General features: G+C 46.2%; 1 protein-coding gene across 1 annotated transcript in view; it reads right to left on the reverse strand.

The window, feature by feature from the left end:
• Positions 1-3,848: 3,848 nt before the first annotated feature.
• Positions 3,849-23,703, reverse strand: part of LOXHD1 (lipoxygenase homology PLAT domains 1) — a 32,690-nt gene continuing 12,835 nt past the window's right edge. Inside the window, exons 3-7 of the mRNA XM_050987231.1 lie at positions 21,869-22,054; positions 10,324-10,494; positions 9,013-9,151; positions 7,371-7,532; positions 3,849-4,448 (exon numbers count right to left, since the gene is read on the reverse strand). Of these exons, the coding sequence (XP_050843188.1) occupies positions 3,968-4,448; positions 7,371-7,532; positions 9,013-9,151; positions 10,324-10,494; positions 21,869-22,054 (1,139 nt within the window). The 3' untranslated portion in view covers positions 3,849-3,967. The remainder of the gene's footprint in view (positions 4,449-7,370; positions 7,533-9,012; positions 9,152-10,323; positions 10,495-21,868; positions 22,055-23,703) is intronic.

Consider the following 23,703-nt stretch of genomic DNA (forward strand, 5'->3'; position numbering starts at 1 on the left):
GAATCCAATGGGTCATACACCCAATTTTGCATCCTGCAAAATCCATTCTGTAGGTCCTCCGGAGCTTTTATTTCTTCCCACAACAAATGGTGCCAGTCTCTGCTCCTGCCCACTCTTGATTCAGCTGCTCCTCCTGAAAAGCTGAGGCCAATGCCCAGCTTTGACTGTGTGATTAGACTTAAATAAGCCTTGGAGACAAGTGGCTGCTGATCACAGAGATTTGGTTCCCGTAGCTGAAGGGAACTGCCGGCTCCTGCAGCATCCATCAAAAGACGCATAAGGGATGAACCGTGTTCACACCACATGAAGCTCTTGGTACAGGAAGCTTTTGGAAACTCAGAAAACAAAAAACAGTTAAAAGTGACCCGCTGGTCCAGCTGGGGAAAATGTCAGTTTCTCGCTGAGATCCTGCTGATGTCCTTCAAAAGGGTGACGCTGCTGAGAGAGGTGCTGCAGATGGCAATCGGGTTTGTTTTGGAGCTGGCACAGCAAAGGAGCTGCCACAATCTGATAACAGCCCTGCTGAGCGCAGAGCCTGCCTGGGGAGGGAGAGTGACTCTGCCCATCACAGCACAGCAGCATAGACCAAAATGCAACAACTTTATTCACTGCCAGCATCTGCTCTCACTGCAGCTGCCCAGGGTCGGGAAGTTGAGCCCTTATCCATTATTATCCAGTGTTTTGTGGTGTCTAAATCTGCAGCTGGCCCACAGGATGCAGCTCAGAGTTATACAACCCCATTAATAATTTTTTTCTTTTTTTTTCTTTTTTAAAAATTTTTTTTCATTTTAGCTCTTTTCTAGTTTAGAATTGGCCTCTAAACATAAGGAAGCAGCAAGGAAGACTATAAGGTATTTTCTACATACAGAATATAAGATTCTTGTCATCTCTCAGTCATTCCCCCTTCACAAGCCTAGGGTTCATGTAGGCATATGATGCTACCAAAAATGCTTAGCAACAATTTTAAAGAGATTTGCAAATAATTTTCTGTGTCCTGCACCAAGAGGCAACTGGTCTTTCAGCATGAAACACTGCTAAGTACTCCTTGCTTATGCTTGTTTTCACTGGCAGCACCCAAGTGCTTTAGTAAACCTAAATTTGGTAAACACAGAATTTCATCAGAGTCCCAAAAATGGTGGAGAACACAAATACAATGGGACAGCCAGGTTTTGAAGACTCACGCTGAGTACTACCTATCTTGTACTTTGCTCTTGCTTCTTATTTACATTGTTGTTTTAGGATGAAGTAATGTGCATTAAAATGCCACCAATTAGGAAATAAAGTGGAAAAAAAAAGAAGGTAGAGGTTGGTGGTGGGAGCAGGAGCTTTGTATCTGCCCAACACACCAGCTTTGGGCTGCTTGGCCTCCATAAGAAAAGACTAAGCCCTGCAAAAGGCACAGGACTTGGAAAATTTTGGCTTTTCTCCTCCCTAGATCTCCACTTGTCCAAGAAAGCGTTGACTCTAGCAGCTTAACACAAATTCAGCGGCTGGAAAAACTCCACTCTTGTCTTATTACTTCTGTAGCAGCTGTTGCAGCAACAGAGGGATTCCCCCGAGTCAGGGTGGAGCTGAGCTTTGCACTAAGGAGGGGCTTGTTTGAAGTCTTCAGTGGAGAAAAGCAGAGTTCTTTCATGCCTTGCCAAGGTTGCCTTCCTGGAGTCAGTGTGGGTGCTGACCCTCTATCAGCAAACTCTCCTTGGCCCTTTCCAGAGCCTGGAGCTTTTGTGCTGGATAAGCTTGCCGAGGGACGGCAGGTGGCCTTGATGACCCCAGGTATCTACAAACCCAACTCCCACCTGGTTTGGTCATCCTGAAGATATTAATTCCTGCTTCAGCTGTGCCTCAATCCATGTTTCTAGCCTCTTGCCACCTGTGATTTCCCCAGACATGAGCACATTTTAGATGCAAGGTAAGAATTTATCTTTCCTTCTTACCCCAGGAAGGGATGGTGTGTGGGTCAGGAGCTGCCTCACTGCTTCCCAGGGCTGGAATCATAGAAGAATCCTAGAATCACAGAGTCATCATGGTCTCACAGAATGGTTTGGGCTGGAAGGGACCTCAAAGATTCTGTTACCCCCCTGCCATGGGCAGGGACACCTTCCACTAGAACAGGTTGCTCCCAACCCCATCCAACCTGGCCATGGAAGCAAGTACCAGTGGAGTGGGCTTGCCCAGGGGATGGCAGGGGTTAAACTGATGCTCTAAAACCAGCTTTCCCCTCATCCTGTACCAAGCAGAGGGTGACTAGAGTTAGCTGGAAATGCTGGGACTACAGCACTGTACAGGGACAAACTCCTATTTCACAGCAGCACTCATTTGTCTGAAAAGGAGCCAAACTTCTTGACAGGAGAGGTTTTTTTCCATAGTGCTGGTTAAACCTGGATTAACCTCCCTCCTCCTGGGTGGGAGGGAGTGCAGGAAGATCAAAAGCCTGACCCTTATTTTGCTTCAAACGCCACCTGGGAACTGCAATGACACTGTGCAAGACCAGCAAACCCAGATGCACCAGACTCCACTCATGGTGGTGCCTGCTGCGGGAAACAGAAATCCAGAACTTCCCTGGAAGGGCTTTAGTAGGTTAGGAGCTTTCAAATACCTCTGAGCAATCAACAGCATTTCTAAGATGCTTCTGTCTCCTGTCTCTGTATCACCAGGTTTGCTGGGCCTCCTTTGCCCATGAAGAGTGAGGGACTGAGCAGTGGGATAGTCCTGCCTCGTGGCCTGGCACATCCAGGCACGGTCCCAGCAGAAGCATCATCCTCAACCCAGGAACTGCTGGGGTGGGTGGGCTTGGTGGGTTGAGCACACTTTTGACCCCTTTGATTCCTACTCTTGCAAAGTTCTTGCTTAAAACCAGCTTTCGGGAGTGGGAATGTCCTCTCCAGGCTGGGCCAGGAGGAAGGTCCTCATGGCCCAAACACCTCCCTTTTTCCTCCTGAGGGTGTGTCCTCCTACTTTGCATCCTAAAGAGAGAGACAGGGCTCCAGGAGCAATGATTTAGGAACAGATTTTCTTGTTAGTACCTGTAGAGGTGTGAGTGCCTGGGAAGAGCTCATTAATAGGAGCACTGGCCCTTACTGCCTCTGGGAAATCCCTTCTCAGCCTCAGAGAAAGACAAAACAGCAATCCTTATTAAAGGAAAATAAAAGTTAAAATGAATGGCAGTTGCTCTGAAACAGAGCTGGCATTCAGGCCATGTAGGGTATGATTATCCTGAGTCAGCTTTGAATATAGTTAGCCCAGCTTCCTTGCTGTGGAATTGATTATCTGGAAGGTCTTTTGCACTGGCAGCTGCAACCATAGATCTCAGCTCTTGGCAGAGTTGTAGGAATTCAGCCAGGGAGCAAAGTCGGCCCTGGAGGGGGAAAATGCTCACAGGGTGGAAAACATCACCCAGATCCCACTGCTTGAGACCTGGCTGGGTGGATGCGGATGCTCCCCAAACTCCCCATGGAACATCCTACTGCGCCTTCTGTTTTTTGATGTGGTGCCCTCTGGAGATGTCCAAATGTGTGTATGGACGTGCAGAGCTTGCAGTTGCCAGCAGTGGGAAAAAAAATGGGATCTCCAAGCTCAATTTTCTTAAATAAAAGTGTCTCAATTCTCTTAACCTCTATGCTTCTCTAAAAGGGGAGCCTATCAGTGGAGTAGGTCAGTGGGTATTCCCAGCTCTGTCAAGGCATAGCGCTGAAAGCAGAAACCTCTGAGCTGGTAAAGGACAGTTTATATCTCTGCTGGTTGTAGTTTTTAATCATAAGTAAGCAATAAACACATTTATTTAATTAACAGTTTTATGTGCACCTTTAAAAAAAAGCAACATTACTTTTACAAAATGTTAACCCAGGAAGAACGTCTTGCTACTAAAAATCTCTCAATAAAAAAAGCAGTGTATTAAAAAGTAAAAGGCAATATAAAACAGTATAATGAGAAAAAAAAATGCATACTGAAGGGACCAAAACCCTTCTCAGTACCTAGGAAAAAGATCCCTACAGATTAACCCATCCCCCCGGTTTTCATCCAGCCACTTCCCGCAGGGAAATATGGTGGTGACCCCAGTGGCCGAGTTGGTGATCTCCACCCGCTCCACCAGCCAGCCCGGAGCCAGCCCGCTGTTGTCGTGCTCAATCCGCACCTTCTTCAGCTCCCCCATGTCCAGCGTTTCCAGGTAGAACCTGTTGGTTTTGCCTCGCTCGAAGAGGTTCCTGAACTTCTGCCGCAGCGCGCGCCGCCCCGAGTCGCCGTTCAGGCCGTAGATGGTGATGAACACGTTGGCGTCGGTGCCCGCGCCCTTCTCGAAGCCTGTGACCACGATGGTCTCGTATTTCACTGGCACCAGGCTCCGGGCTTTGCTGGCAAAGCTCTCGGTGACCTTGGCACACTCGAAGACTTTGTAGTCTCGCCGCTTGTAGCGCAGAGGGATTTTCGTGTTGCACCTGAAGAAGTACCTGCCGCAGGGAATGAGGGGAAGGTGAGTGGCACGGGCGGCCACTTTGTGAGAGAATTGTGGGATTGTTTGTGTTGGAAAAGCCTTCTAGGATCATTGAGTCAAAGTGCTACCCCACCCCAGCACTGCCCAGCCCACCACTGCAAGGTGATTCCAAAGCGCCACATCCACACGGCTTTTAAACCCCTCCAGGGATGGGGACTCCACCACTGCCTTGGGCAGCTGTGCCAGGGCTGGACAGCTCCTTGGATGAAGAAATTTTCTATAATAGCCAGTTTATCCTTCCCCTGGCATGTTTTGAGACCGTTCCCTCTGCTCCTGTCCCTGTTCCCTGGGAGCACAGCCCAACTCCCCCGGCTGTCCCCTCCTGTCAGGAGCTGTGCAGAGCCACAAGGTCCCCCCTGAGCCTCCTTTTCTCCAGGCTCAGCCCCTTCCCAGCTCCCTCAGCCTCTCCTGGGGCTCCAGCCCCTTCCCAGCTCTGTTCCCTGCCCTGGACACGCTCCAGCCCCTCGGTGTCTCTGCTGTCCTGAGGGCCCAGAGCTGTCACCAGCATTGAGGTGCCTCAGCAGTGCCAGCACAGGGGACAAGCCTTGTCCACCTATACCACATTGTTGGTACAAACATGGAGCCAGCAAGTTAGGGAGTGTGAATTCTACTAAATTGCCCCATATTAATGCTGTTTTCAGCATTTTCCCCTCTATGTACCGGAACTTGAATATTTCTCTAGAAAGAGGGCCGTGATGGAACTTTGCAGCTGGAAAAAATCTGACCTCTTCCCACACAGCTACAGACACACTGCACATGGGAAGGATCTGTGTGGCTCTTGTCACCTCTTCAGCCTGTGCAATGGCATGACCAGTTCCAGACCCACCAAGGCAGGACAAGCAGTCAGACCCAGAGCTAAAGCAGGAAAAAGGCATTAAAAAAAGGACCAGGAAAGATGGAGGTTTAAATTTCTCCCATCCTTTCTAGATCCCCCATTTCATCCTTATCAGGGAACAAAAACAGTGGGATCAGGAGCATGATAGGTACCAGATGCCAACAGCCCCTATCCCTGCAGTGCTGTCTCTGGTGATGTGCAGGGAACACTGAGCACATCCATAAATTGCCTCGAAGCTGGCACTCAGCCAAGAGCTGGAGCATTCCACTTTTAAGGATGTATTTCATTTCCAATGATGCAGATCAGTTCCAAATGAGGTTTTCCCCCTTCGCCCACCTTCACTGAACTGAAGCAGGTCCTCCTGAATGGAGTGTGGCTGGATTGCAGTGCGTGTGTAAAATAAACACCTGGAGGAAGGGTCACTGTGAATCCAGCTGTATGGTGTTTCTTAAGCATCCTATACTCTTGGCATTTGCTGCAGACAAAGTGAAGCACTTATTCCCTGGAAAGAAGCTTTATAGATGAGAAAATCCAAGGGGATTTGTGTCATTCAACACAAATTTTAGGCTCAGGGAGAGAAAAAACTGCATGAGAATGTGATGGAGAGGATGCCCTGTGCTGTAGATTGATTTCCTCAGCTCTGGAAGTAAAAGGGTGCATGCCAATCTTCACGCGGGGCAAAAAGAAAAAAATTACCTTTATATCCCTGAAATATGCAAAGAAAATCTTTAAATACTATCTTTTTACTTACTAAGAAAGGAAAAATACTGGTATAATTAGAACCTATTGCTGCAACAATCTGGTAACTCTTTAAATTTGATCTTTGGCTTGTCTGGGTAGGTTTTTTGATATTTGGGATGGGTAATACCTTAAGTGAGAACTTGTTCTTGTGGTGCAAGCTCTCCGGTTGCTTGTGTGCATAGCAAACACCACTGCAAAGTGCTGCATCTGCAGAGCTGGAGCCCTGCTCCAGTGTAAGGACAGACTGCAGGCTTTGCCCATACCTTCTGGCTGCCCTTTTTAATTTAAAGCAGTCTCTAAAAAGTGTTATTTTACAAGGAAACCTTTGGCCCCTTCACAGCACACTGTCCCAGCAGTTTCAGCATGCTCCCAATGAGTTCAGTGCATGGATCTGATTGCACAGCTGGACTTAGAGGGTTCCAGGCTTTTCCCCACCAGGAGAAAAGAGCATGTTTTAGTATGCAATTGACTGAGTTTTCATTCAGCAAATATTATTAAGGCTCTTCAGTTGGCTGATTAATTTGCTAGAGACTCTTAGCTTCTAAAAAAAACCCCACCACTTCAAGGATTTCTTCTTAAACACTCAATTGTCTCAGCTGGAACAAACTCCTCATAGTTAAATTCTTTAGCAGCACTGGAAATATCGTGGAGAAGAGAAGAAATCCACAATTAATGTCGTGGACTGTTTTACTGGAGTGCACTTTGTTCTGAAAATGGGTGATCTCCTCTCTTCCTGCACAGTCCCTATGGAATCTGCTCCCCTTCCAAAGATGGGACTCAGATCAAAGTGTGCATGACCTGACCATGCTCAGGGCTCTTCAGGCATGGCTGAGCTGCAGGACTGCAACCTTTCCAGTCATGTGTGGCCCTTTGGACCAGACCAGGAGGATCTCTTATCCAAACTGCATGGTTGGAATCAGAGGCTCAGCCTTTGTCTTACTCTAGTTTCCAGGAAATCTTTCACAAGACTTACTTAAAGACCGGTCTGTGCAGAATATCCTACAATTGAATTTCAGCCACTCTGGTTATTTTCCATAATGTGGGACATCAATTCATCCTGGCTGTGAGATTCACCCCAGACAACTTGTTTATAAAGTTAGCTGCACATGCAAATACCCTCTCTAACAACTCAGAAATTGTGCAGGCAAGGACATTCTGGACCTGACACACCAAACTACACAACAGAAAACAAGACCCTCTGTTATTTCCTAGGCCTGACATGCTCCAGGAGGATGTGTGCAGAGCTGCTCACCTCCCCCATGTCCTCCCAGGGCAGCTCCTTGCATATGAGAAGGCACTTACTTGTTGCAAAGCTCCATCTCTGTCACAGTAATCTCCTGGACATGCCAGAAAACATCAGCTTTTGCAGATGACTTCTTCCCATCTTTTGGGCAGTGACCAACACAGATGGCTGCAATATCACCAACGTTCTTTGAAGAAAACTGGAATGTGTCAGTTGCTCCCCTACAGAAAACAGGGAGCAGTTTCAGCATCCTGAAGGCTGCCAGTGAGTTGCCTCAAATGGACATTAAGTAATTTGCACATGGCTATGGAAGATAGAAGATAAGCCTTCATTTACAGTCATTTGATTTAACCTACAATCATTCAACACAAAGTATAATTTCCATATTTAAATTTAGTGTTTTCTCTGATTAGGGGTGACACTTTAAATTGTTGCCACTAGGACTTTCTAGGATAAACTTGAGCTGTTCCACATACAAAATCAATTTGCCTCATTATAGATAAAGCTAAAGAATGACTAATTTCCCCTCCAGCACTTATTCATTCATTCTTGACAGATACTGTATCTGTTACACATCTACCCACCATAGCTGTTTTAAATTTGCTAGTTGAGCCACCCTTCCTGAAGCTCGAATAGGAAATAGCTCAGAGGAACAATTAAATCACAGAATCTCAGAATGGTTTGGGTTGGAAAGGACCCTAAAGATCACCTAATTCCAAACCCCTGCCGTGGGCAGGCCTGATAGGTTTCTGACAAAGTGTTGACTGGATTCCTGTTGCATTCCTTGAGTATCTGTTGGGTTTATTTCCTTGGACTGGCCCTTGGTCCCTCCAGGGATAGACTGTGCCTAACAAAGAGGGGTGTCTAAGTCCTCCACAGGTACCATAAGCTCAAGAAGCTCCTCCTGTTCTTTCATATTTCACGTGGTGTCTCAGTCAGTCATATTCTGCTCCACATAAGCCAGAATTTCACCTTCCTTTACCAGAAAAAACCTTTCCTCCCTGCAAAGCAGCAGAACATCAGCAGTGCCCGTGACTTTGGCGAGGTCCCCATCTCCAAGGGTTGTGCCCTGTCCTTAAACAAGCAGAAAACCCTGTTCACACCTGGAGCCCTGTGGTCCCACGTGGGAGAAGGAATATGCACCTTGTTTCATGGAGGTGCCTCCAGCAGGAGGCTGATTCCTGCCTTTTCTCACACAACAGTGATCTCACAGCCTTACCCCCCAGATCCATCTGCAAAGTCAAATCTGAGCAGCTCTGACAACATCTAGCCTCCAACTATTATTACTTTCTCTCTGATTCCCACTCCCAGTGAGATGCTGTAAAGGGAACTAAAACCACCTCCAGCTTCCTTCTGCTCCTCCCAGCTCAAAATCCACAGAGCCTCCCTGGGGGCTTGCCAGGAGCCTCTTTGTATGTATGGATACAAAAGGACACACACACACACACACACACACACACACACACACTTCCTTTTGCCAAATGCCTTTTTCTCGCTGTTCTAAAACCTACTCTGTGGCTGCCCAGCAGAAACTCATTTGATATCTTCCCTGTAATCTAAGTGGGAAGCCATCAAGCTTTTTGGAAGGGGAATGAGAAGCAGGGTGGCACAAACACAGCTCCCTATGGCAAGAAGAGGTGGCATTTGGGGAGGACACACAACTGGTGGGGAGTTCCTCTGGCCCACCATCCTCCTTACTACCTTTCAAATCTCCTTTTCTTGGAAGAGTTTTCCATGAGGAATTCCTTTGAGCGGCCCATCTTCCCTTCCAGGATGATCCAGATGTTTTCCTTTGTATCTGCATCCTCTCTGTCGCTGGTTACTGTGACAATCTCATAGGCTTCAAAGCATAATTAAAACACACGTTGAACAGAAAAGGAAGAGCAGATGGCCTGCAAGATCTCTTCATTTGGCTGTAACTTTGCTTAAAAACCCCTTCCCTAATATTTATCACAGCCCACAAGACAGCAAGCATTTGCAAAATAAGGGTGGAAACACACTGAAATCTGTGTGGCTTTAGACTTCTAAGTGGTTTGGGATAGAATACATAAAAATACGAGTCCTGTGCAATTGGGTAGCAAGAATAGATGGAGTTATTCTTAGAATCATAGAATATTCTGTGTTGGAGGGATCCACAAGGATGATTGAGGTCCCTCTTGAACAAGCTGTGTCCAGCTCCATGCTGTGCTAAGCACTTCATCTGAAACACAGCCTGAATTCTCCATATTTTCTTTTCTTTCTTTTTTTTTTTCCCCTTAAATTTGTGCCACTGTTCCTAGCAGAGTGAGGGTATCCATGCACCCAACAGGATGTGCTCAGGTGCTGTGGTGGCCTGTAAGTACCCAGAATGGCCCTCACAAGGCTGATTTTTTTTTTCAGGGGTAGAGCACAATCACGGTGAAGTAATGTGATTATTGTCTCCCCAGGATTCTCCTGAAGAAGAGCAGTGGTGCAGTAGTTCTTGAGATGGACTCTGCATAACCTCAGTGTGGTTAAGTAACTCTTGTTGGCTGAGTCACCCCCACATCAGACAGCAGTGTAATTGCCTTGGTCCCAGCGGGATTACCCAGAGCAGATCCAGGGCCATGGGCTGTTAAGCTCAGCTGTTGTGTTCAGCTGGGACACTTAAGCTCACAGCCCAGAACCAGCTAAGGAGGAAGCTGGAGTAATGTTACTTACCAAGCTTTAAGGACTGAACTTATTTTCCACCTCAAAGGCTCGAGCACTTTGCTTCTAATGAGATCATATCCATGTGCTCTCATGGCTTACTGATGGAGTGAACCACTGCAGATGGGCCCCTCTTTGCTTTCAACCCAGAATGAGATCTTTTTCTTCCTCACAAATCCTGTTTCATTTCTTTCTTATCCCAGAACTGCACTATTGAGCTGAAGTGTTCACGAAATAACCCCTAAAGCCTGCATGGGAGCCTCCAACTTGCAGGAGATGTGGTCCTACAACCTCTGAGGAAAAAAACCTCCCTCAGGAAATGGCACAAGAGCACTCCAAACTCACCAGTCCGTTCCTTCAGTTCCAGGATGTCATTATTGGCACAGGCCAGCTCCCTGATGAGCTGCCCATCATCTTCACCTTTAGCCAGCCAGCGATCGCACTGGAACCGAAAGGTCTTGTCCATGGCAGAGTCTGTCACATCAATATATTCCAAGTGCCAGCCTGGGGCAATTCCTGGTAAAACAACAGAAATAGAAAAGGTCTGAATGTTTGCACATAGGAGGGGAGGTACCTTTCCTTGGTTATTGCTATAAATAATGGAATTATGGAATGGTTCAGGTTGGAAGGGACCTTTGAAGGTCAGCTCTCCTGCCATGGGCAGGGACACCTTCCACTATCCCAGGTTGCTCCAAGCCTCATCCAGCCCGGCCTTGGACACTGCCAGGCATGTGGCAGCCACAGCTGTGCCAAAGCCTCCCCACCCTCACTGTAAATTTTTTTTTCTTTTATATATCTAATCTAAATTGACTCTCTTCTAGTTTTCAACCCTATTGCAGCAGGCCCTGCTAAAACATTTGTCCCCATCTTTTTATAAGCACTAAAGTAGGGGCTCTCTCCTCTTTGAAGTCAGAATGTAAAGTACAACTTCCTCCTTTGGCCCTGCCAACCAGAGCATGTAAAGAAACTTCCCATCCTTGGGCAAATTAAAGAGTGCAGGGACGGCATGTGAAAACAGGAAGGAGTAAAGTGAGGAATGTCCCAGCATGGATGACCAAATCACTTTACATTTCCCTTGGGGCCTTCTGAGGAGCCACAGCACCTTTTTAGCTTGCTACTTGTTTTTTTCCCCATTGGAAAAGCAACTTGAAGATGAAGAAAACAGCATTTGAGAATGTTTTCCTGATTTCTTTGTTAAAATCACAGGAACACTTGTTGACCTCAGTGGGGACGGGAGGTTCTGACAGTTCTGCTTTCAAGTCCTGCTATTAGTCAGACAAAAAATGTTATGTTCATGATGAGACATATCTGCTCACTTATTATGTACATCCTGGAGAGATTAAACAGCTCTTGCTCTTCCAGGAATTCACTGCCGTGTGCCTATTTCTTACGTTTGCAAAAATTAATCCTCATTATCCCTGAATATAAAATGATGGCACATTTTTTGAGTTATGTCAACAAGTTGCCCTTCTCCTGTGGACTGTGAGCCTCCACACCAGGGGCTGGCAGTTCTTTAACAGCCTCATAGCCATTGCTGTTTTGAGCTTTGGCTTCCTGAACCTTCTCCAAGTTAGGAAATTAAACTGTGTGCTATGCAGCACAGACCTCAACCAACACCACCATTCACCCCTTAAATTTCAGGGGCACAGAACTGCAAAGTCATTGTGCCTGGAAGGGTCATCTGTAGAACATCTTCCTTAGGGCAAACTCAGCTAAAGCAGGTTCCTCAGGGCCAGGTCTGGCCAGGTTTTTATATCTTCAAGAATGGAGATTCCACAACCTCTCTGGGTGGCCTCTGTCAGAGGAAAAAAGCTTTATTTTCTCATTTTAAATAGAATTTCCTCTATTTCAGTTTGAGCCCATTCCTTCTTTTGCTGTCACTGGACACTGGTGAGAAGAGTTTGGTTCCATCTGCTTTAATTTTACAGGTTGCCCAGAGAGGCTGTGGCTGCCCCTGGATCCCTGGAAGTGTCTAAGGCTGGGCTGGAAGGGCTTGGAGCAACCTGGGATAGTGGAAGGTGTCCCTGCCCATGGCAGGGAGTTGGAACACAATTGTCTTTAAGGTCTCTTCCATCCCAAACCATTCTGTGATTCTACAATTCTGTGAAGTTTTCCAGGGCTCCCACTCACTGTGATTTAACTGGAGCAACTTGCTCTTTGGGGCTGTTTCGGAAATTTATTCTGCACATGTTGGCAGTGTCAGTTGTTAATCTTTTGGTAGGATCTTTTCCATTTAAGTTCAGTGAACATCTCTGCAGGATATTCAGGAGGCTGATCTGCTTCCATCTACATGGTGACAAGAGTACAGCATGAAAAAAGGGAAACATGCCTTCCTTCTGCAGTGAGGGATGTCAGTGCCTGCAGACCAGGATGGAATAAATTGTTGATCAGCTTGGCTGCCAGCAGCAAACAGGATGATGGGGTCAGGATCAGTTCTAAGCAGCAGAACCAGAAAGGAGGCTGGGTGAGATGCATATGCCCTCCTCCCTCTTCTCCAGCCTGGTGCCAGCAGCCCCACTCACCAAGAACCTGCAACAAATTCCTGCTCTTTTATCAGAGGCAGGGATGGGACAGACCTGACTTTCCTGCAGATGTTGGAGCTGAGGGCAAAGCCAGCTCCTCCCCACAAAAATGCTTTTATCAGCGCTAGGCTATTTAAAGAGCAAGTGCTGAGCTCTGTCAGGGATCAGCACTGAAAAGCAAATGCCAACAGGGTGTCCCTTACAGCACAGGGGTACCTAAATTAAGGTGCTGGATAGACAGTCCTAGAAAAATGGTACTTCCCCTAAACATCCTCCTGTCTGCTTTAAAGAAAAAACATTTCTCTCTCACTAGAATTTGCCTTCTCTCACTTTCATTCCTGATTGTTAGTGACTTAGATTATGAGACCTGTGTTTGGATCCCTAAATACTTTTCATTTCTAGGAGAATAGCTCACCCCAGGTGAAAGCTGTATTGGATACGTCCATAGCAGCATATCTCCCTACCCTGTCCATGTCCCATTGTCCCAGGAGTGGTGTCACATCAAGGGTTTCATTGCCACAGCATTAAACACCATTTAAAAGCTGACATGGAAATGGAAGGGTTGGTTCATGTCTGAAAAATGCATCCTGTTCTACTAGAAAAGGTATTGTTTTTCTTTTGTTTCAGACTGAGAAAGCATTTATAAAATTGCTCTTTACATTGGTATGGAAAAGAAAATGGAAAGGCCAGTGATGCACAGAGTTTAAATCTGAGACTTTCTCTCTGCTGGGCTGGCACTGTGTGCTGGGCATCACATCAGCAGAAGAAGAACAAGCCATGTTTGCAGAACTGCTTTCCAGGTCATGAAATCCTGGTTTCAGGCTATCATCCCATTTACCCCTTGTGTTCCTCTGAGACTTTTGCAAAGGGCTCAGAGACTCTACAGCACCGAAGCAAAGATAAGAAAGGAAACTCCGACCCCAGAGTCACCAGATCCACAGCCCAAGCTGGGTTATAGAGCAGCACAAGCAAAAGAGGAAGAGAAGCCAGAAAGGTGATGTGAATTTAGGAGTGTGAAAGGACTTTCCCAAATCCTGACCACTGCTCACACAGCCTGGCTGCAAGGAGAAACTGAAGGATCTCTGCAGCCATGGCCCATCAGCCTTTCCCCTGGACACTGTCCCTGATTCTGATCCACAGAGCCAGAGCTGCTCCATCACTCAGTTCTGGATGATTGCAGAAAAAACCAGAGCAGAGCTCTGGCACCTCAATCAACAGGAAAACAAGTGCTCAGGAAAACATCAGGTGCACAAATTTCTGCTGTGAGCCCAGTACACACCAAGACCACTACATTTGCCTCCACTGATGCTGTGGGGCAAAAGGGAAGAAACAGCACACATCTGAGTAGTTCCTGCCCAATTATTCATCCCTTGGTCTTTAAAATAATTTGGCGAGCACTGTGCCTTTGTGAAAGGTCCCCTACCACCCAAACAAGTGTTCAACATTTGTAACAAAAGGTATTTCACCCCAGGCCTCATTTTGCTGCCACTGAAATCCCCAGCAACAAACCTGCCTTAATAAAACCCATGGCAGTGCCACATAGGCTCCTTAATGGTCTGCAGCTGGAAGTGACATTTTCAATAGCATGCAAAACATTTCAAATGTAATTAGAGGAAGAGAAGAGCTTAGGGGAAAAAAAGAATCACTTTGCTTGCTTGACTCTGTATAATTTAGTGTGATCTAGGGAAATGTGTTCTGTTCCCCAAATGTCCTTATCCAAAAGAACAGTTATTTATCTAATTTATCCTCTTTCCTAAAAGGATCCAAGCTGGCCACTGGGGGATTCTGGGCAGGGACCACCTGAAAGACCCTCACAGGACCTTCTTTCCTTTTCCCCAGGTGATGCTGGAAGTCTGTGCTCTCCTGACATTGGACAGGTTGGATTGTAAGCTCCTTGTCACCCATTTCTGCAGTGATTAGCACAATTGAGCCTGACTGTAGAAGCGCAGATGAAACACAGATAATGACATTACTGCTTCATTTAACTAAAACCCCAGCCTGCAGCACCAGAAGCTTCTTTTGCCTCTCTCAGGAACAGCCACAACTTGCCTGTGCTCACCCCTAGAATATTAAACCATTCTGACACCTGCAGAAACATGGGAAGATGGGAGAAAAAAATGGGGCGGAACAAGTGTGGTGGGTTCACTGCTCAGCAGGCACCTGGTCCCTGACCTTGCTTTAGTGAATATTAACTATTCCTGGCAAATAAAGACCTGGTGGGATCAAATCTGCTGTCAGCGCCACATCCATGCTTGGATAAACACACGTCCATGGAAGTCTCCACTTTTTCCAGCCATATTCATTGACTATCTTCTCTATCCCTTAACTTTCTGTAGCAATATCTCTTCTGGTTTAGTTTTGGAAGCAGCTGATGTCTGATCAAGGATAATAGTAGTCATTACTGGTGCTTATGTTTCCACAGGAGTAAAAAATCCCTCCTACTAGAGACATTGACTGCTCAAGGGCCAGTGAAGAATCGCTGCTGCCAAGCCATTCACAGCCACCAGCCAGCACTCCTCAGCCCCCTAAATGCATTTTTTATTTATTTATTTTAAAAAATTTTCACGTTTTCTAACACACGAAGTAATGGCCATAGCACAGACAGCTCATCAGCCTTGCATCCTCTGACATTTTCTGTCCCCTGCCTGGTGAGGTGAGCATTCATCCCTAAACCCCACCTCGTGAGGCATCACCCAGAAAGTGGTGGGAGTTTTGATAGCAGCTTCAAACCACTAGGAATGGAGCATTAATTGTGAGGTGTTAAAATCATAGCATCTAGCTGTGCACCAGTACATCTCAAAACACTCTAGGAAGGTGAATAATTTTTATCCCTAATTTACATAATTGAAAATGAGGTACAGGGATGCGATTTACGCAAGGTCATTCAGCAAGCCAGTGGCAGAATAAAAATAGATCCATTTTGTATATCTCTCCTTTAGGCTCATGTTGGTTCACACCACAACATTTCTCATCGGGGCAGACAGGCAATGCAAAAAACCTCTCACAATCTTTGAGAAAGCAGAAGATTAACACTTGGGATAGTTTTAGAAAGTATGTGCCCTGCGCCCCCTCTCCTCTGTTGTCTCTGCAACTTGTTCAGACTTCAGGATTTTACTCAGGTCAAAACCACCCCTAAATTACCTTCAGACACACCCCACTCCTCCAGCCCTCACATCTTACAGATGAACTGCTCCTGTGCAAAAACACTTAACAACTCAGACTGGAGATGGAACAATTTCTCAGATTATGTTCTTGTGATTGAAGGAAATTTGGTATTTTATAGAGGGATACTTGAAGCAAAAGCTTTTAACAAGGATGCAGGATAATTTGTCCCCAAGAGGAGCAAAGGAGGCCTGTAGAAAAGAGAAGCTTTTACAGAAATGATAATTCTAAGGCTACATCTGTCCTTTTGGGCTCCTTCTGAAAGGGTCTGCAATTCACCAGATTGGAAAGGAATGAATGCACAAGGTCAACACCAAAGTCTTTGTGTTCTCTGTGGGTCTGCTATTTGAATTCCTTACATTTTTTTTTCTGCTTCATGTCACTTCTGCACTGTGATACCTTGACAGTATCTCTTGCTTAAGCTGTAACACCTGTAGAACACCTTTCCCAGAATAATGGAATGGTTTGGGATGGACAGGAGATTAAAACTTGTCCCATTCCACCCCTGCCATGGGCAGGGACACCCTCCACTATCTAAGGCTGCTCCAAGCCCTGTCCAGTCTGACCTTTGACACTTTCATGGGTGAGGTGTTCCTCTGTGCCAGGGCCTCATAATCCTCACAGGGTGAAATCCTTGTCTTTGTGGCAACATCCTTGGGTGATAAAACCTGCCCTTAAAGAGAGGGGAAGGAGCAAGGCATATGAGAGGGGGCTCCGTGGGTCAGTGCTGGGATCTCCCAAGGTGCTGAGGCCAGATTTGGACAATTTGAAGGACTAATCAGCCATGGCACAGTTGCTGACATGCTCCAAGCCTGCAGATTGCATCCCCACTCGAGCCCAGTCTGAGTTGTAGAGCTGTTCCATGCATGCAGAAGGATGTGCAGGAGTTGGCATTGTCTTCCTTTGTACTGAGCCACCAACAAAACAGAGAGTCTGATGGACTCTCCTCTCCTTGGGCAGTTTTACACATCTATTTCTCGTCCTCTCACTTTTTATTTAAAGCAGAAACTCTTCAGCAAATCTGCCCTGAGGATCAGCAGAGTTTATGAGGCAACAGTCCAGAGCTGAGAGGGAAGGCTTAGAAAAAGCCTTCTCGGGCCTGATAGCTGAGTAAATCCTTACAAAGGGCTAAAAAAAGACAGTTCTTTAGGTTTTTTTAAAAAATAATTTATGGCCTACAAGTGCCTCAAAGGCTTGAAATCATGTCCATGAATTGCAGAACCAGACCTCTGGAATGGCTGTGTGCTGCGAGTTCAAGGTCTGGGCAATTTAACATCTGAGTCAAGACACTGCTCCTGGAAAAGGTAGTTCCTTCAGGGAAAGGAAAGGAAAACCAAGAGTGTATAAACTGTTTTGACTTGAGTCCAACTCAAAAAGGGAATAAGATACTTTCTCTTTTGGAAGAGCCACCCAAAAGGAGTCACTGGGGCAGCTGGGCTATTTAAAACTCTGCTAGACAATGTCAGAGCAGTTGGTGAATTGACAGAAAGGCCTTGTTAAGGCAAAGAAGTTTGGCTCCATAACCTTGGTATTTACTTTTGTCTCTGCTCCTACAACACAGAAAAGTCTGGTATATCCATAATTAGACTCTTCCTGGCTCCCCTTGGTTGATGGCAACTGAGATAATCAAGAATCTGAAATTAACTACTTTAGACAGACTGCTTATCACCTGGGTTCAAATCTGCTCAGGCAGATGAGGGAGCCAAGTCCCTCATTTCCCATACTTCCTTGTTCCATGGAAAAAAAGGCAGTAGCCATACAAAAACAAACAAACAAACACTCAAAAAACCACCACATTAAGAAGGACAGAAACCTTTTCTAGGTAAATAGTTCTGTTACTGAGAGGCTGAGAAACTTTCAGTCATTCTTCCAGAGTGGTGATTTAGTCCTTATAGTAGACTAAAAAAAAAAAAAAATTAAAAAAAAATTGAGGCCTATATTTAGAAAGCCAGCATTTCTACAGACCTAGAGATACTGATCTTGCATAAATGTAGAACTAAATGAACTGAGATATGAGAAAATACATAGTGCCTATCTGAGATCAGGAGATGGGGAGTCTGAAAGTGATTAAATTTGCTCAGGGAGTCTAAATATATTAGGTTGAACATCAGTATCTCAAAGTAAACAGGGGCAAGATAAAAAGACATGGAGCAAAATTAAAACTAAATTTCATTCATATCACTTTGCTGTTACCAGAATCTCACTGGTGAGCTCTAAACATCTAAAAAAAATCAGGAACAAGTTCCTTGAAATTGCAGTTGTGAAGTCTTTAAACTGCCTGTTTTCAAATGAGCAACAACTTCCTCCCTAATCATTTTTACTGAAGTTAGAGTAATTAGATGGGGGCTTCATTCCTCCTTTATGTCTCATACAGAGATGTCACTCAGCAGTTTTTGTGGGGAAAATGGCATTTAAAAGTATTAAAGTGGGGCCATAAAACTGGCGTGCTTTTCCAGAGGATGAAAACATGGTGTTTGCAATTTAAAGATCTCCTGATAGGCTTGCTGTAGCAATTACTGTCTCTTCAACTCTGAACACCCCACTGCAGTCAAATTTCACTGAAAGGATAAACAAAAGTGGGATTAGAACTGGGAGCAAAGCCACTGCAGCAAGGCTGCACCAAGGGAGAAGGATGCTGAGCTGTGGTGCATGACACAGTGAGCACAATGGGCAAGGCATTTAAATGTATTTCATCCTGAAATACAGGCAGGCAGTTGGCATCTTCATATGGCAAGGAAAAAGAAGCCTTTGGATGGCTAGTATTTCCCCTAAGTAACCTTGATGGGGCACCTAATGTGGTGTTGTCATTGGACCCAAATATCAGCACAAGGACCTGGAGCTGCTGGAGCCAGTGCAGAGGAGGGCACGGAGATGCTGCCAGGGCTGGAGCCCCTCTGCTCTGGAGCCAGCCTGGCACAGCTGGGGCTGTTCCCCTGCACAAGAGAAGGCTCCAGGGGCACCTCAGAGCCCCTGCCAGGGCCTCCAGGGGATCCAGGAGAGCTGCACAGGGCATGGAGGGACAGCAGCCAGGGAATGGCTTCCCAGGGCCAGAGGGCAGGGACAGATGGGATCTTGGGAATGAGGAATTGCTGGCTGGGAGGGTGGGCAGGCCCTGGCCCAGGGTGCCCAGAGCAGCTGTGGCTGTCCCTGGATCCCTGGAAGTGCCCAAGGCCAGGCTGGATGGGGCTTGGAGCAGCCTGGAATAGTGGAAGGTGTCCCTGCCCATGGCAGGGGGTGGAATGAAATGATCTCTAAGGTCTCTTCCATCCCAAACCATTCAGTGATTCTGCAATTGAGAGTGATAATTTAGAAGATCAGGAGAAGAACACCAAGCATGCTCCATGTATTCAGGACTCGAGGAGCAATGGGGTGGGCCACTGTGAGGCCAAGCCTTCCACAGGCCATTGTAGAGTACTATTTAGTCCAAAAAAGCCAGAAAAGAGGTAAAGAAAGAATGATCCACATCTAAAGCCTCAGAGCAGCGGTAAATACAAACACATTTTTATTTAATACTTGAATTCCCTCATGCATCTGACAAAAAACATACTTGACCCCCGACCCTACTGCTCATTTAAAAGAAATAGAGCCAGGAATTTCTAGGCAGTGCCACAGCCAATTTATATAAATTATATATAGGGAGCAGGCATATATTCAAAGGATAGCTATATCCTGCATCTCAGCAGTAATAAATGCTCTACCCACCCAACAAACTGTCATGCTGAATTGTGTGAAGTTTTAGATAGGAGATGCCTTTCACATGACTAATGCAAGAACAATGTAGACAACATATGTTATGATTTAAACAACAGTTTTCCTTCTTTCTGTGGAGAAAAGCAAGAACATTTTTGCTGAACAAAACCTGAGCATGGTGTTTATCCAAGGCTTAAATTAACCTTGCTGTCAGACAGGTCTGGTAAGGACTAGTATTTATAAGTGGAAACCAGTGTTATGAGGAAATAAGGAAAGAGAATACGAGGCTGCCATGAGTATTTATATACATATTTTAGGTTCTACAAGCAGCTTAGTGTTTTAGCTGACTTGTGGTGGTTATCCGGGTACAAGTTCTTAGCCCAGAGCAAATTTAAACTAATTGAGCCAATTTACTGCTTAGCCCAAGGCTAAACTCTGTTACCTCTCTTTGCCACCAAGCAGCTGCACACAGCCAGCAATTACCAACTTGTGTCAGCAGCATGATCAGTGGCACTGAGAAGGTGAGCTGTGATTGTCATGACTTCTTGTGCAAGGAGGAGAAGGCAACAAAACCCTCTGGATTAACAGGATTTGATTGTCGTGCAGCAGGCAGCAGACTCGCGGGACTCACTGCCACAGGATCTGTGGGTGCCAGTGCCTCCTGGAGGGCCTGGGAAAGACCTTGGATGAGAAAATTCGCTGGAAATTATTTAATGGACAAAAATTTTATCCATTTCAGGAAATGCCCATAGCTATTCATCATGCAAAATGAAGAGGATTGTGAAAGGATTACACATGCTCGTTCAGCCTGTCCTCTTCCTCAGGCAGCCAGTGATGCTGCTCTTGGAAAGAGCTGGTCAGACCCTTGATCTGATCCAGTTCCCACCTTCCTGCATCCCAGTCTGTCCATGTGCCTGAGCCCTAAGGATCAGCTCTGCTTTGGTGGGTTTATTTAATCCTGTTCGCACAGCCAGTCACCAGGGAGCCATGATGCCACTTGGGGAGTAAGTTCTTTTAGCACACATTTAAGCTGGTAATAGGTCTGAAAGCAAATCTGCAAGTCCATGTTGATTTCTCGGTGCTATCAGACGGATGTCTGGACCGCTCTTGGAGCAGCCAAAAAGCCTGTTTATTGAGCTAAAACTCTCACTCAAAGCTCTTTCCATATCTACATCTAAACTGCAGATCTAGGGAATTGGTGTTTTGGCAAAGTAATCAGGTGAAAGCAGCTCCCTTACTGCATTCAGCACCAGTTACATAACATGATATTATGGAGTTTAATCAACTAAATTGTGCTGTGTTATGGGAGTGATAAATATGAGCTCAGAGTTTGCAGTGTCTGGGAATAAACAATCATGTTACGTGGATGTATCTCCCCTATTTCACTGCAGACAGAGGCTACCATTAGATTTTTTTTTCTCCCTCTCAAAGACTTTCCAATGGGAAAGTCTAATCCAGAGATAGCATCTTTTATTACTAGAGCATGACAGGCAGCCTTCCCCATCTGCCACAACTTGGAGTAGTTGAGAGGATGGTGGCCAGATGACATCAATACTGGCATGAAACCCATCCCAGCCATAAACCAGCTGTCTCAGTACAACCAGGTAATGACCAGGTGGTCCCTTTGCCATTTCTCCCCAGATTGTGGTAAATATTGCTGCCAAACAGCTTTGTTAATAGTGGCTCAGGTGTGAGCCTGTGTGAGCTATGGAGCTTCACCTTTGGGCTGCAGCAAGGGCTGGCCACCAGTGAGCAAGCCATTGCTAATGCAGTATCACATCTTTTGCATGAAGGTGGGATGGGATGTCACCACAGCAGTGTTAGTGATGCATTTGTTACAAGATACCACTTGGTGCCTGGATGGCAACACAAATGACTACCACAGTCCTACTGAGCTCTGCTCTGCTGTTGATGACACTAGTCAGAGTGTCCAGCAGCAGGGAAGTGTCAGAACCTCTCTCAGCAGCATGCTGTGTGCCCACTGGCTGATGCAATGATCTTAATAAAGCCAGACACAGATCTTTATTTCTTTCTTCTGGGGCTTGCTGTTTTATGCCAGGCTGCATTTCCCCGTGTGTCAGTGTCAGGCTGAGAACATTTAGTTGCTCTGGGAGCACCGTGCTGGCCTGTGTGAGAGGTGTGGATGGAGTCAGTGTGTTGGGACAGCAGGCTGGGTGGCTTTGCTCTGGGGGAGGCATCCCAGTGCTGCAGAGGTGGCTGTAAGCTCAGACTGAAGCTGGGGACCTGCTGCAGCAGATGCTGCACCAGCAGCCAGGAACAGGATCACCCTGAAGGGGTGTGTTTGGGCAGGGGAGTTGGGACACCAGCTCCTTGGATCTGGGTAAAATCCTGGTAAAAATTAAAATTAAAAAATCAACATCTGGGTAAAATTACCCAGGTAATTTTCCCAGCCTGAAGCAGAGCTGGGGACTCTGCCTTCAGCCTGCCTTGTGTCTGTGTGTTTCCTGAAGTGAAAACATCCCCAACTCCCCCCACTGCCCCGTCACTGCCCTGACCTTTGTTGTCATGCCAGATCCGCACTTTGCAGAGGTCTCCCAGGCTCAGCATTTCAGAGAAACTGAATTCATCCATCTGGTTCCTCTCAAACTTGTTAGACTTGTTGGACTCCTTCAGAGGCAGGGTGCCACTGTCCCCATACTCTCCAAAGAGGATCAAGGACACATTGGCGTCGGTGCCTGCTCCTGGAAGGAGAGAGCAGAGAAAAATGCCATGGGTTACCCTGCCACCTTAGGCTGGCTCCCAGCCCCAGTTGTATGGAGAGACAGCAAAGGCAGGCTGGAAGAGGCTGCAGGGGTGTTCATGTTCCTCTGGGCCCCACCAAGACATTTCAGTGGATTTGTGCAGGATCCTGCAGGGAGCACAGTCAGCTCTTCCAGTCCATCCCACAAATACAGCTGGATGCTTTGCCTGGGCACTTGAGGTGTAGTGACTGTGGCAGTGGCAGTGCAGTGGGAAGCAGAAATTTCTGTTCCTGATGGAGGACTGCCCATCACAACACTCTGCAGGGGATGTCAGGGTAGTAACTCCCATTATTCCAAGGTAGCTGGGGAAGTAAAGTGACTTACCCAGCAGAATCCAGCCATCTACTGAGGAGTGTTAAAGAACATACTTTATACCTTTTCTAGCCACAAAGTAGTGGCCTGGGCTTCCCACTGAAGCACAGTCCCTTTCCAACACTCAGTCATTCTCTCCTGCAGTCCCATAAACTTCTCCAAGCAATTGTGGCACTCAGGATCCTTCACCTGGGGTCTGTCTCCTCCTGCTCTTGCTGTGTTTGATGGTACAGGGGTTTTAGAGATACCTACAGATCATCAACCCAGCCACTGTGGCATCTCGTGGCCCACTTCACAACAGATCTTCCTTCTATATTGCTCTTTCTCAAAATATCGACCATGCAGCAATCAATGGAAAAAGTCCCAGTTTCTCATGCAAGAGTTTGCACTACCACCTTCCACCTTCTTATTATTCTTATTGTAAACATGCTGTTTTCCTAACTTTTGGGAAGTTCAAGACCAAACCACCTGCAGTGACCTTACATTTTAGCTGGAAGTGCTACATTTTCACCTGGAACTATTTACAATTCAACCAAAATGATTGCATTTTAATTTTGATACTGTAATATAAAAGCAGATTCACGAAGAGAAATAAGATTGCACATGGACAGACAGTCAATGCTGTGTCAGAGCCAGAGCCCTTAAATTTTGGGAAACCAGACCATCAAGCTCAAATCTGCCTTACAAAGGAACTCAGCATCTGCTGCCCTCGTTTGGATAGCCCAGCTTTGAAAGTCTAACCTCCTGCCAGGCCCTTTCTTGCACAAGAGTATCACAAATCCACTTAGAGCCACATAGGCAGTATTTCCCACAGCTCCATTCAAACACAATGCAGAGACAAAGTTAAGGGGACTGTAAAATTCTGGAGAAAGGTCCCACTTCCACAGGATTATGACTTGAATACAGAAGTTAGGAAAAAATTATGACTGTTCTTATGGAAGGACTGGGGGAAAAAAAATTGCTAGAAGACAAAGAGGAGAAAAAGTCATATAGAGGAAAGGCAAAGCAACATGTGTCCATGCGAAACGCTGCCCATGGTAAACTGGGGCTAATTTTCAACAGTTCCCTGGGAAGGGTTTAAGTAGGAAGAGAAAGCATCAGGGATCCAGGCAGTTCATCTGGCAGTACTTTTTATGACCCCAAAGCTTGCTGAGGTGAGGAACAAAGCAAACTGAAGTCCCTTTTCTTGCAAGGAGCAGGTTCCTAATTAATGCCAGGTCTCAAAAAGCACAGAACCAACTGTTTCTTAGCAAAACCATCCCTGCAGGAAGAACCTT

Source organism: Serinus canaria, chromosome Z, assembly GCF_022539315.1.
Source record: "Serinus canaria isolate serCan28SL12 chromosome Z, serCan2020, whole genome shotgun sequence".
NCBI classification, from domain to species: Eukaryota; Metazoa; Chordata; class Aves; order Passeriformes; family Fringillidae; genus Serinus; species Serinus canaria.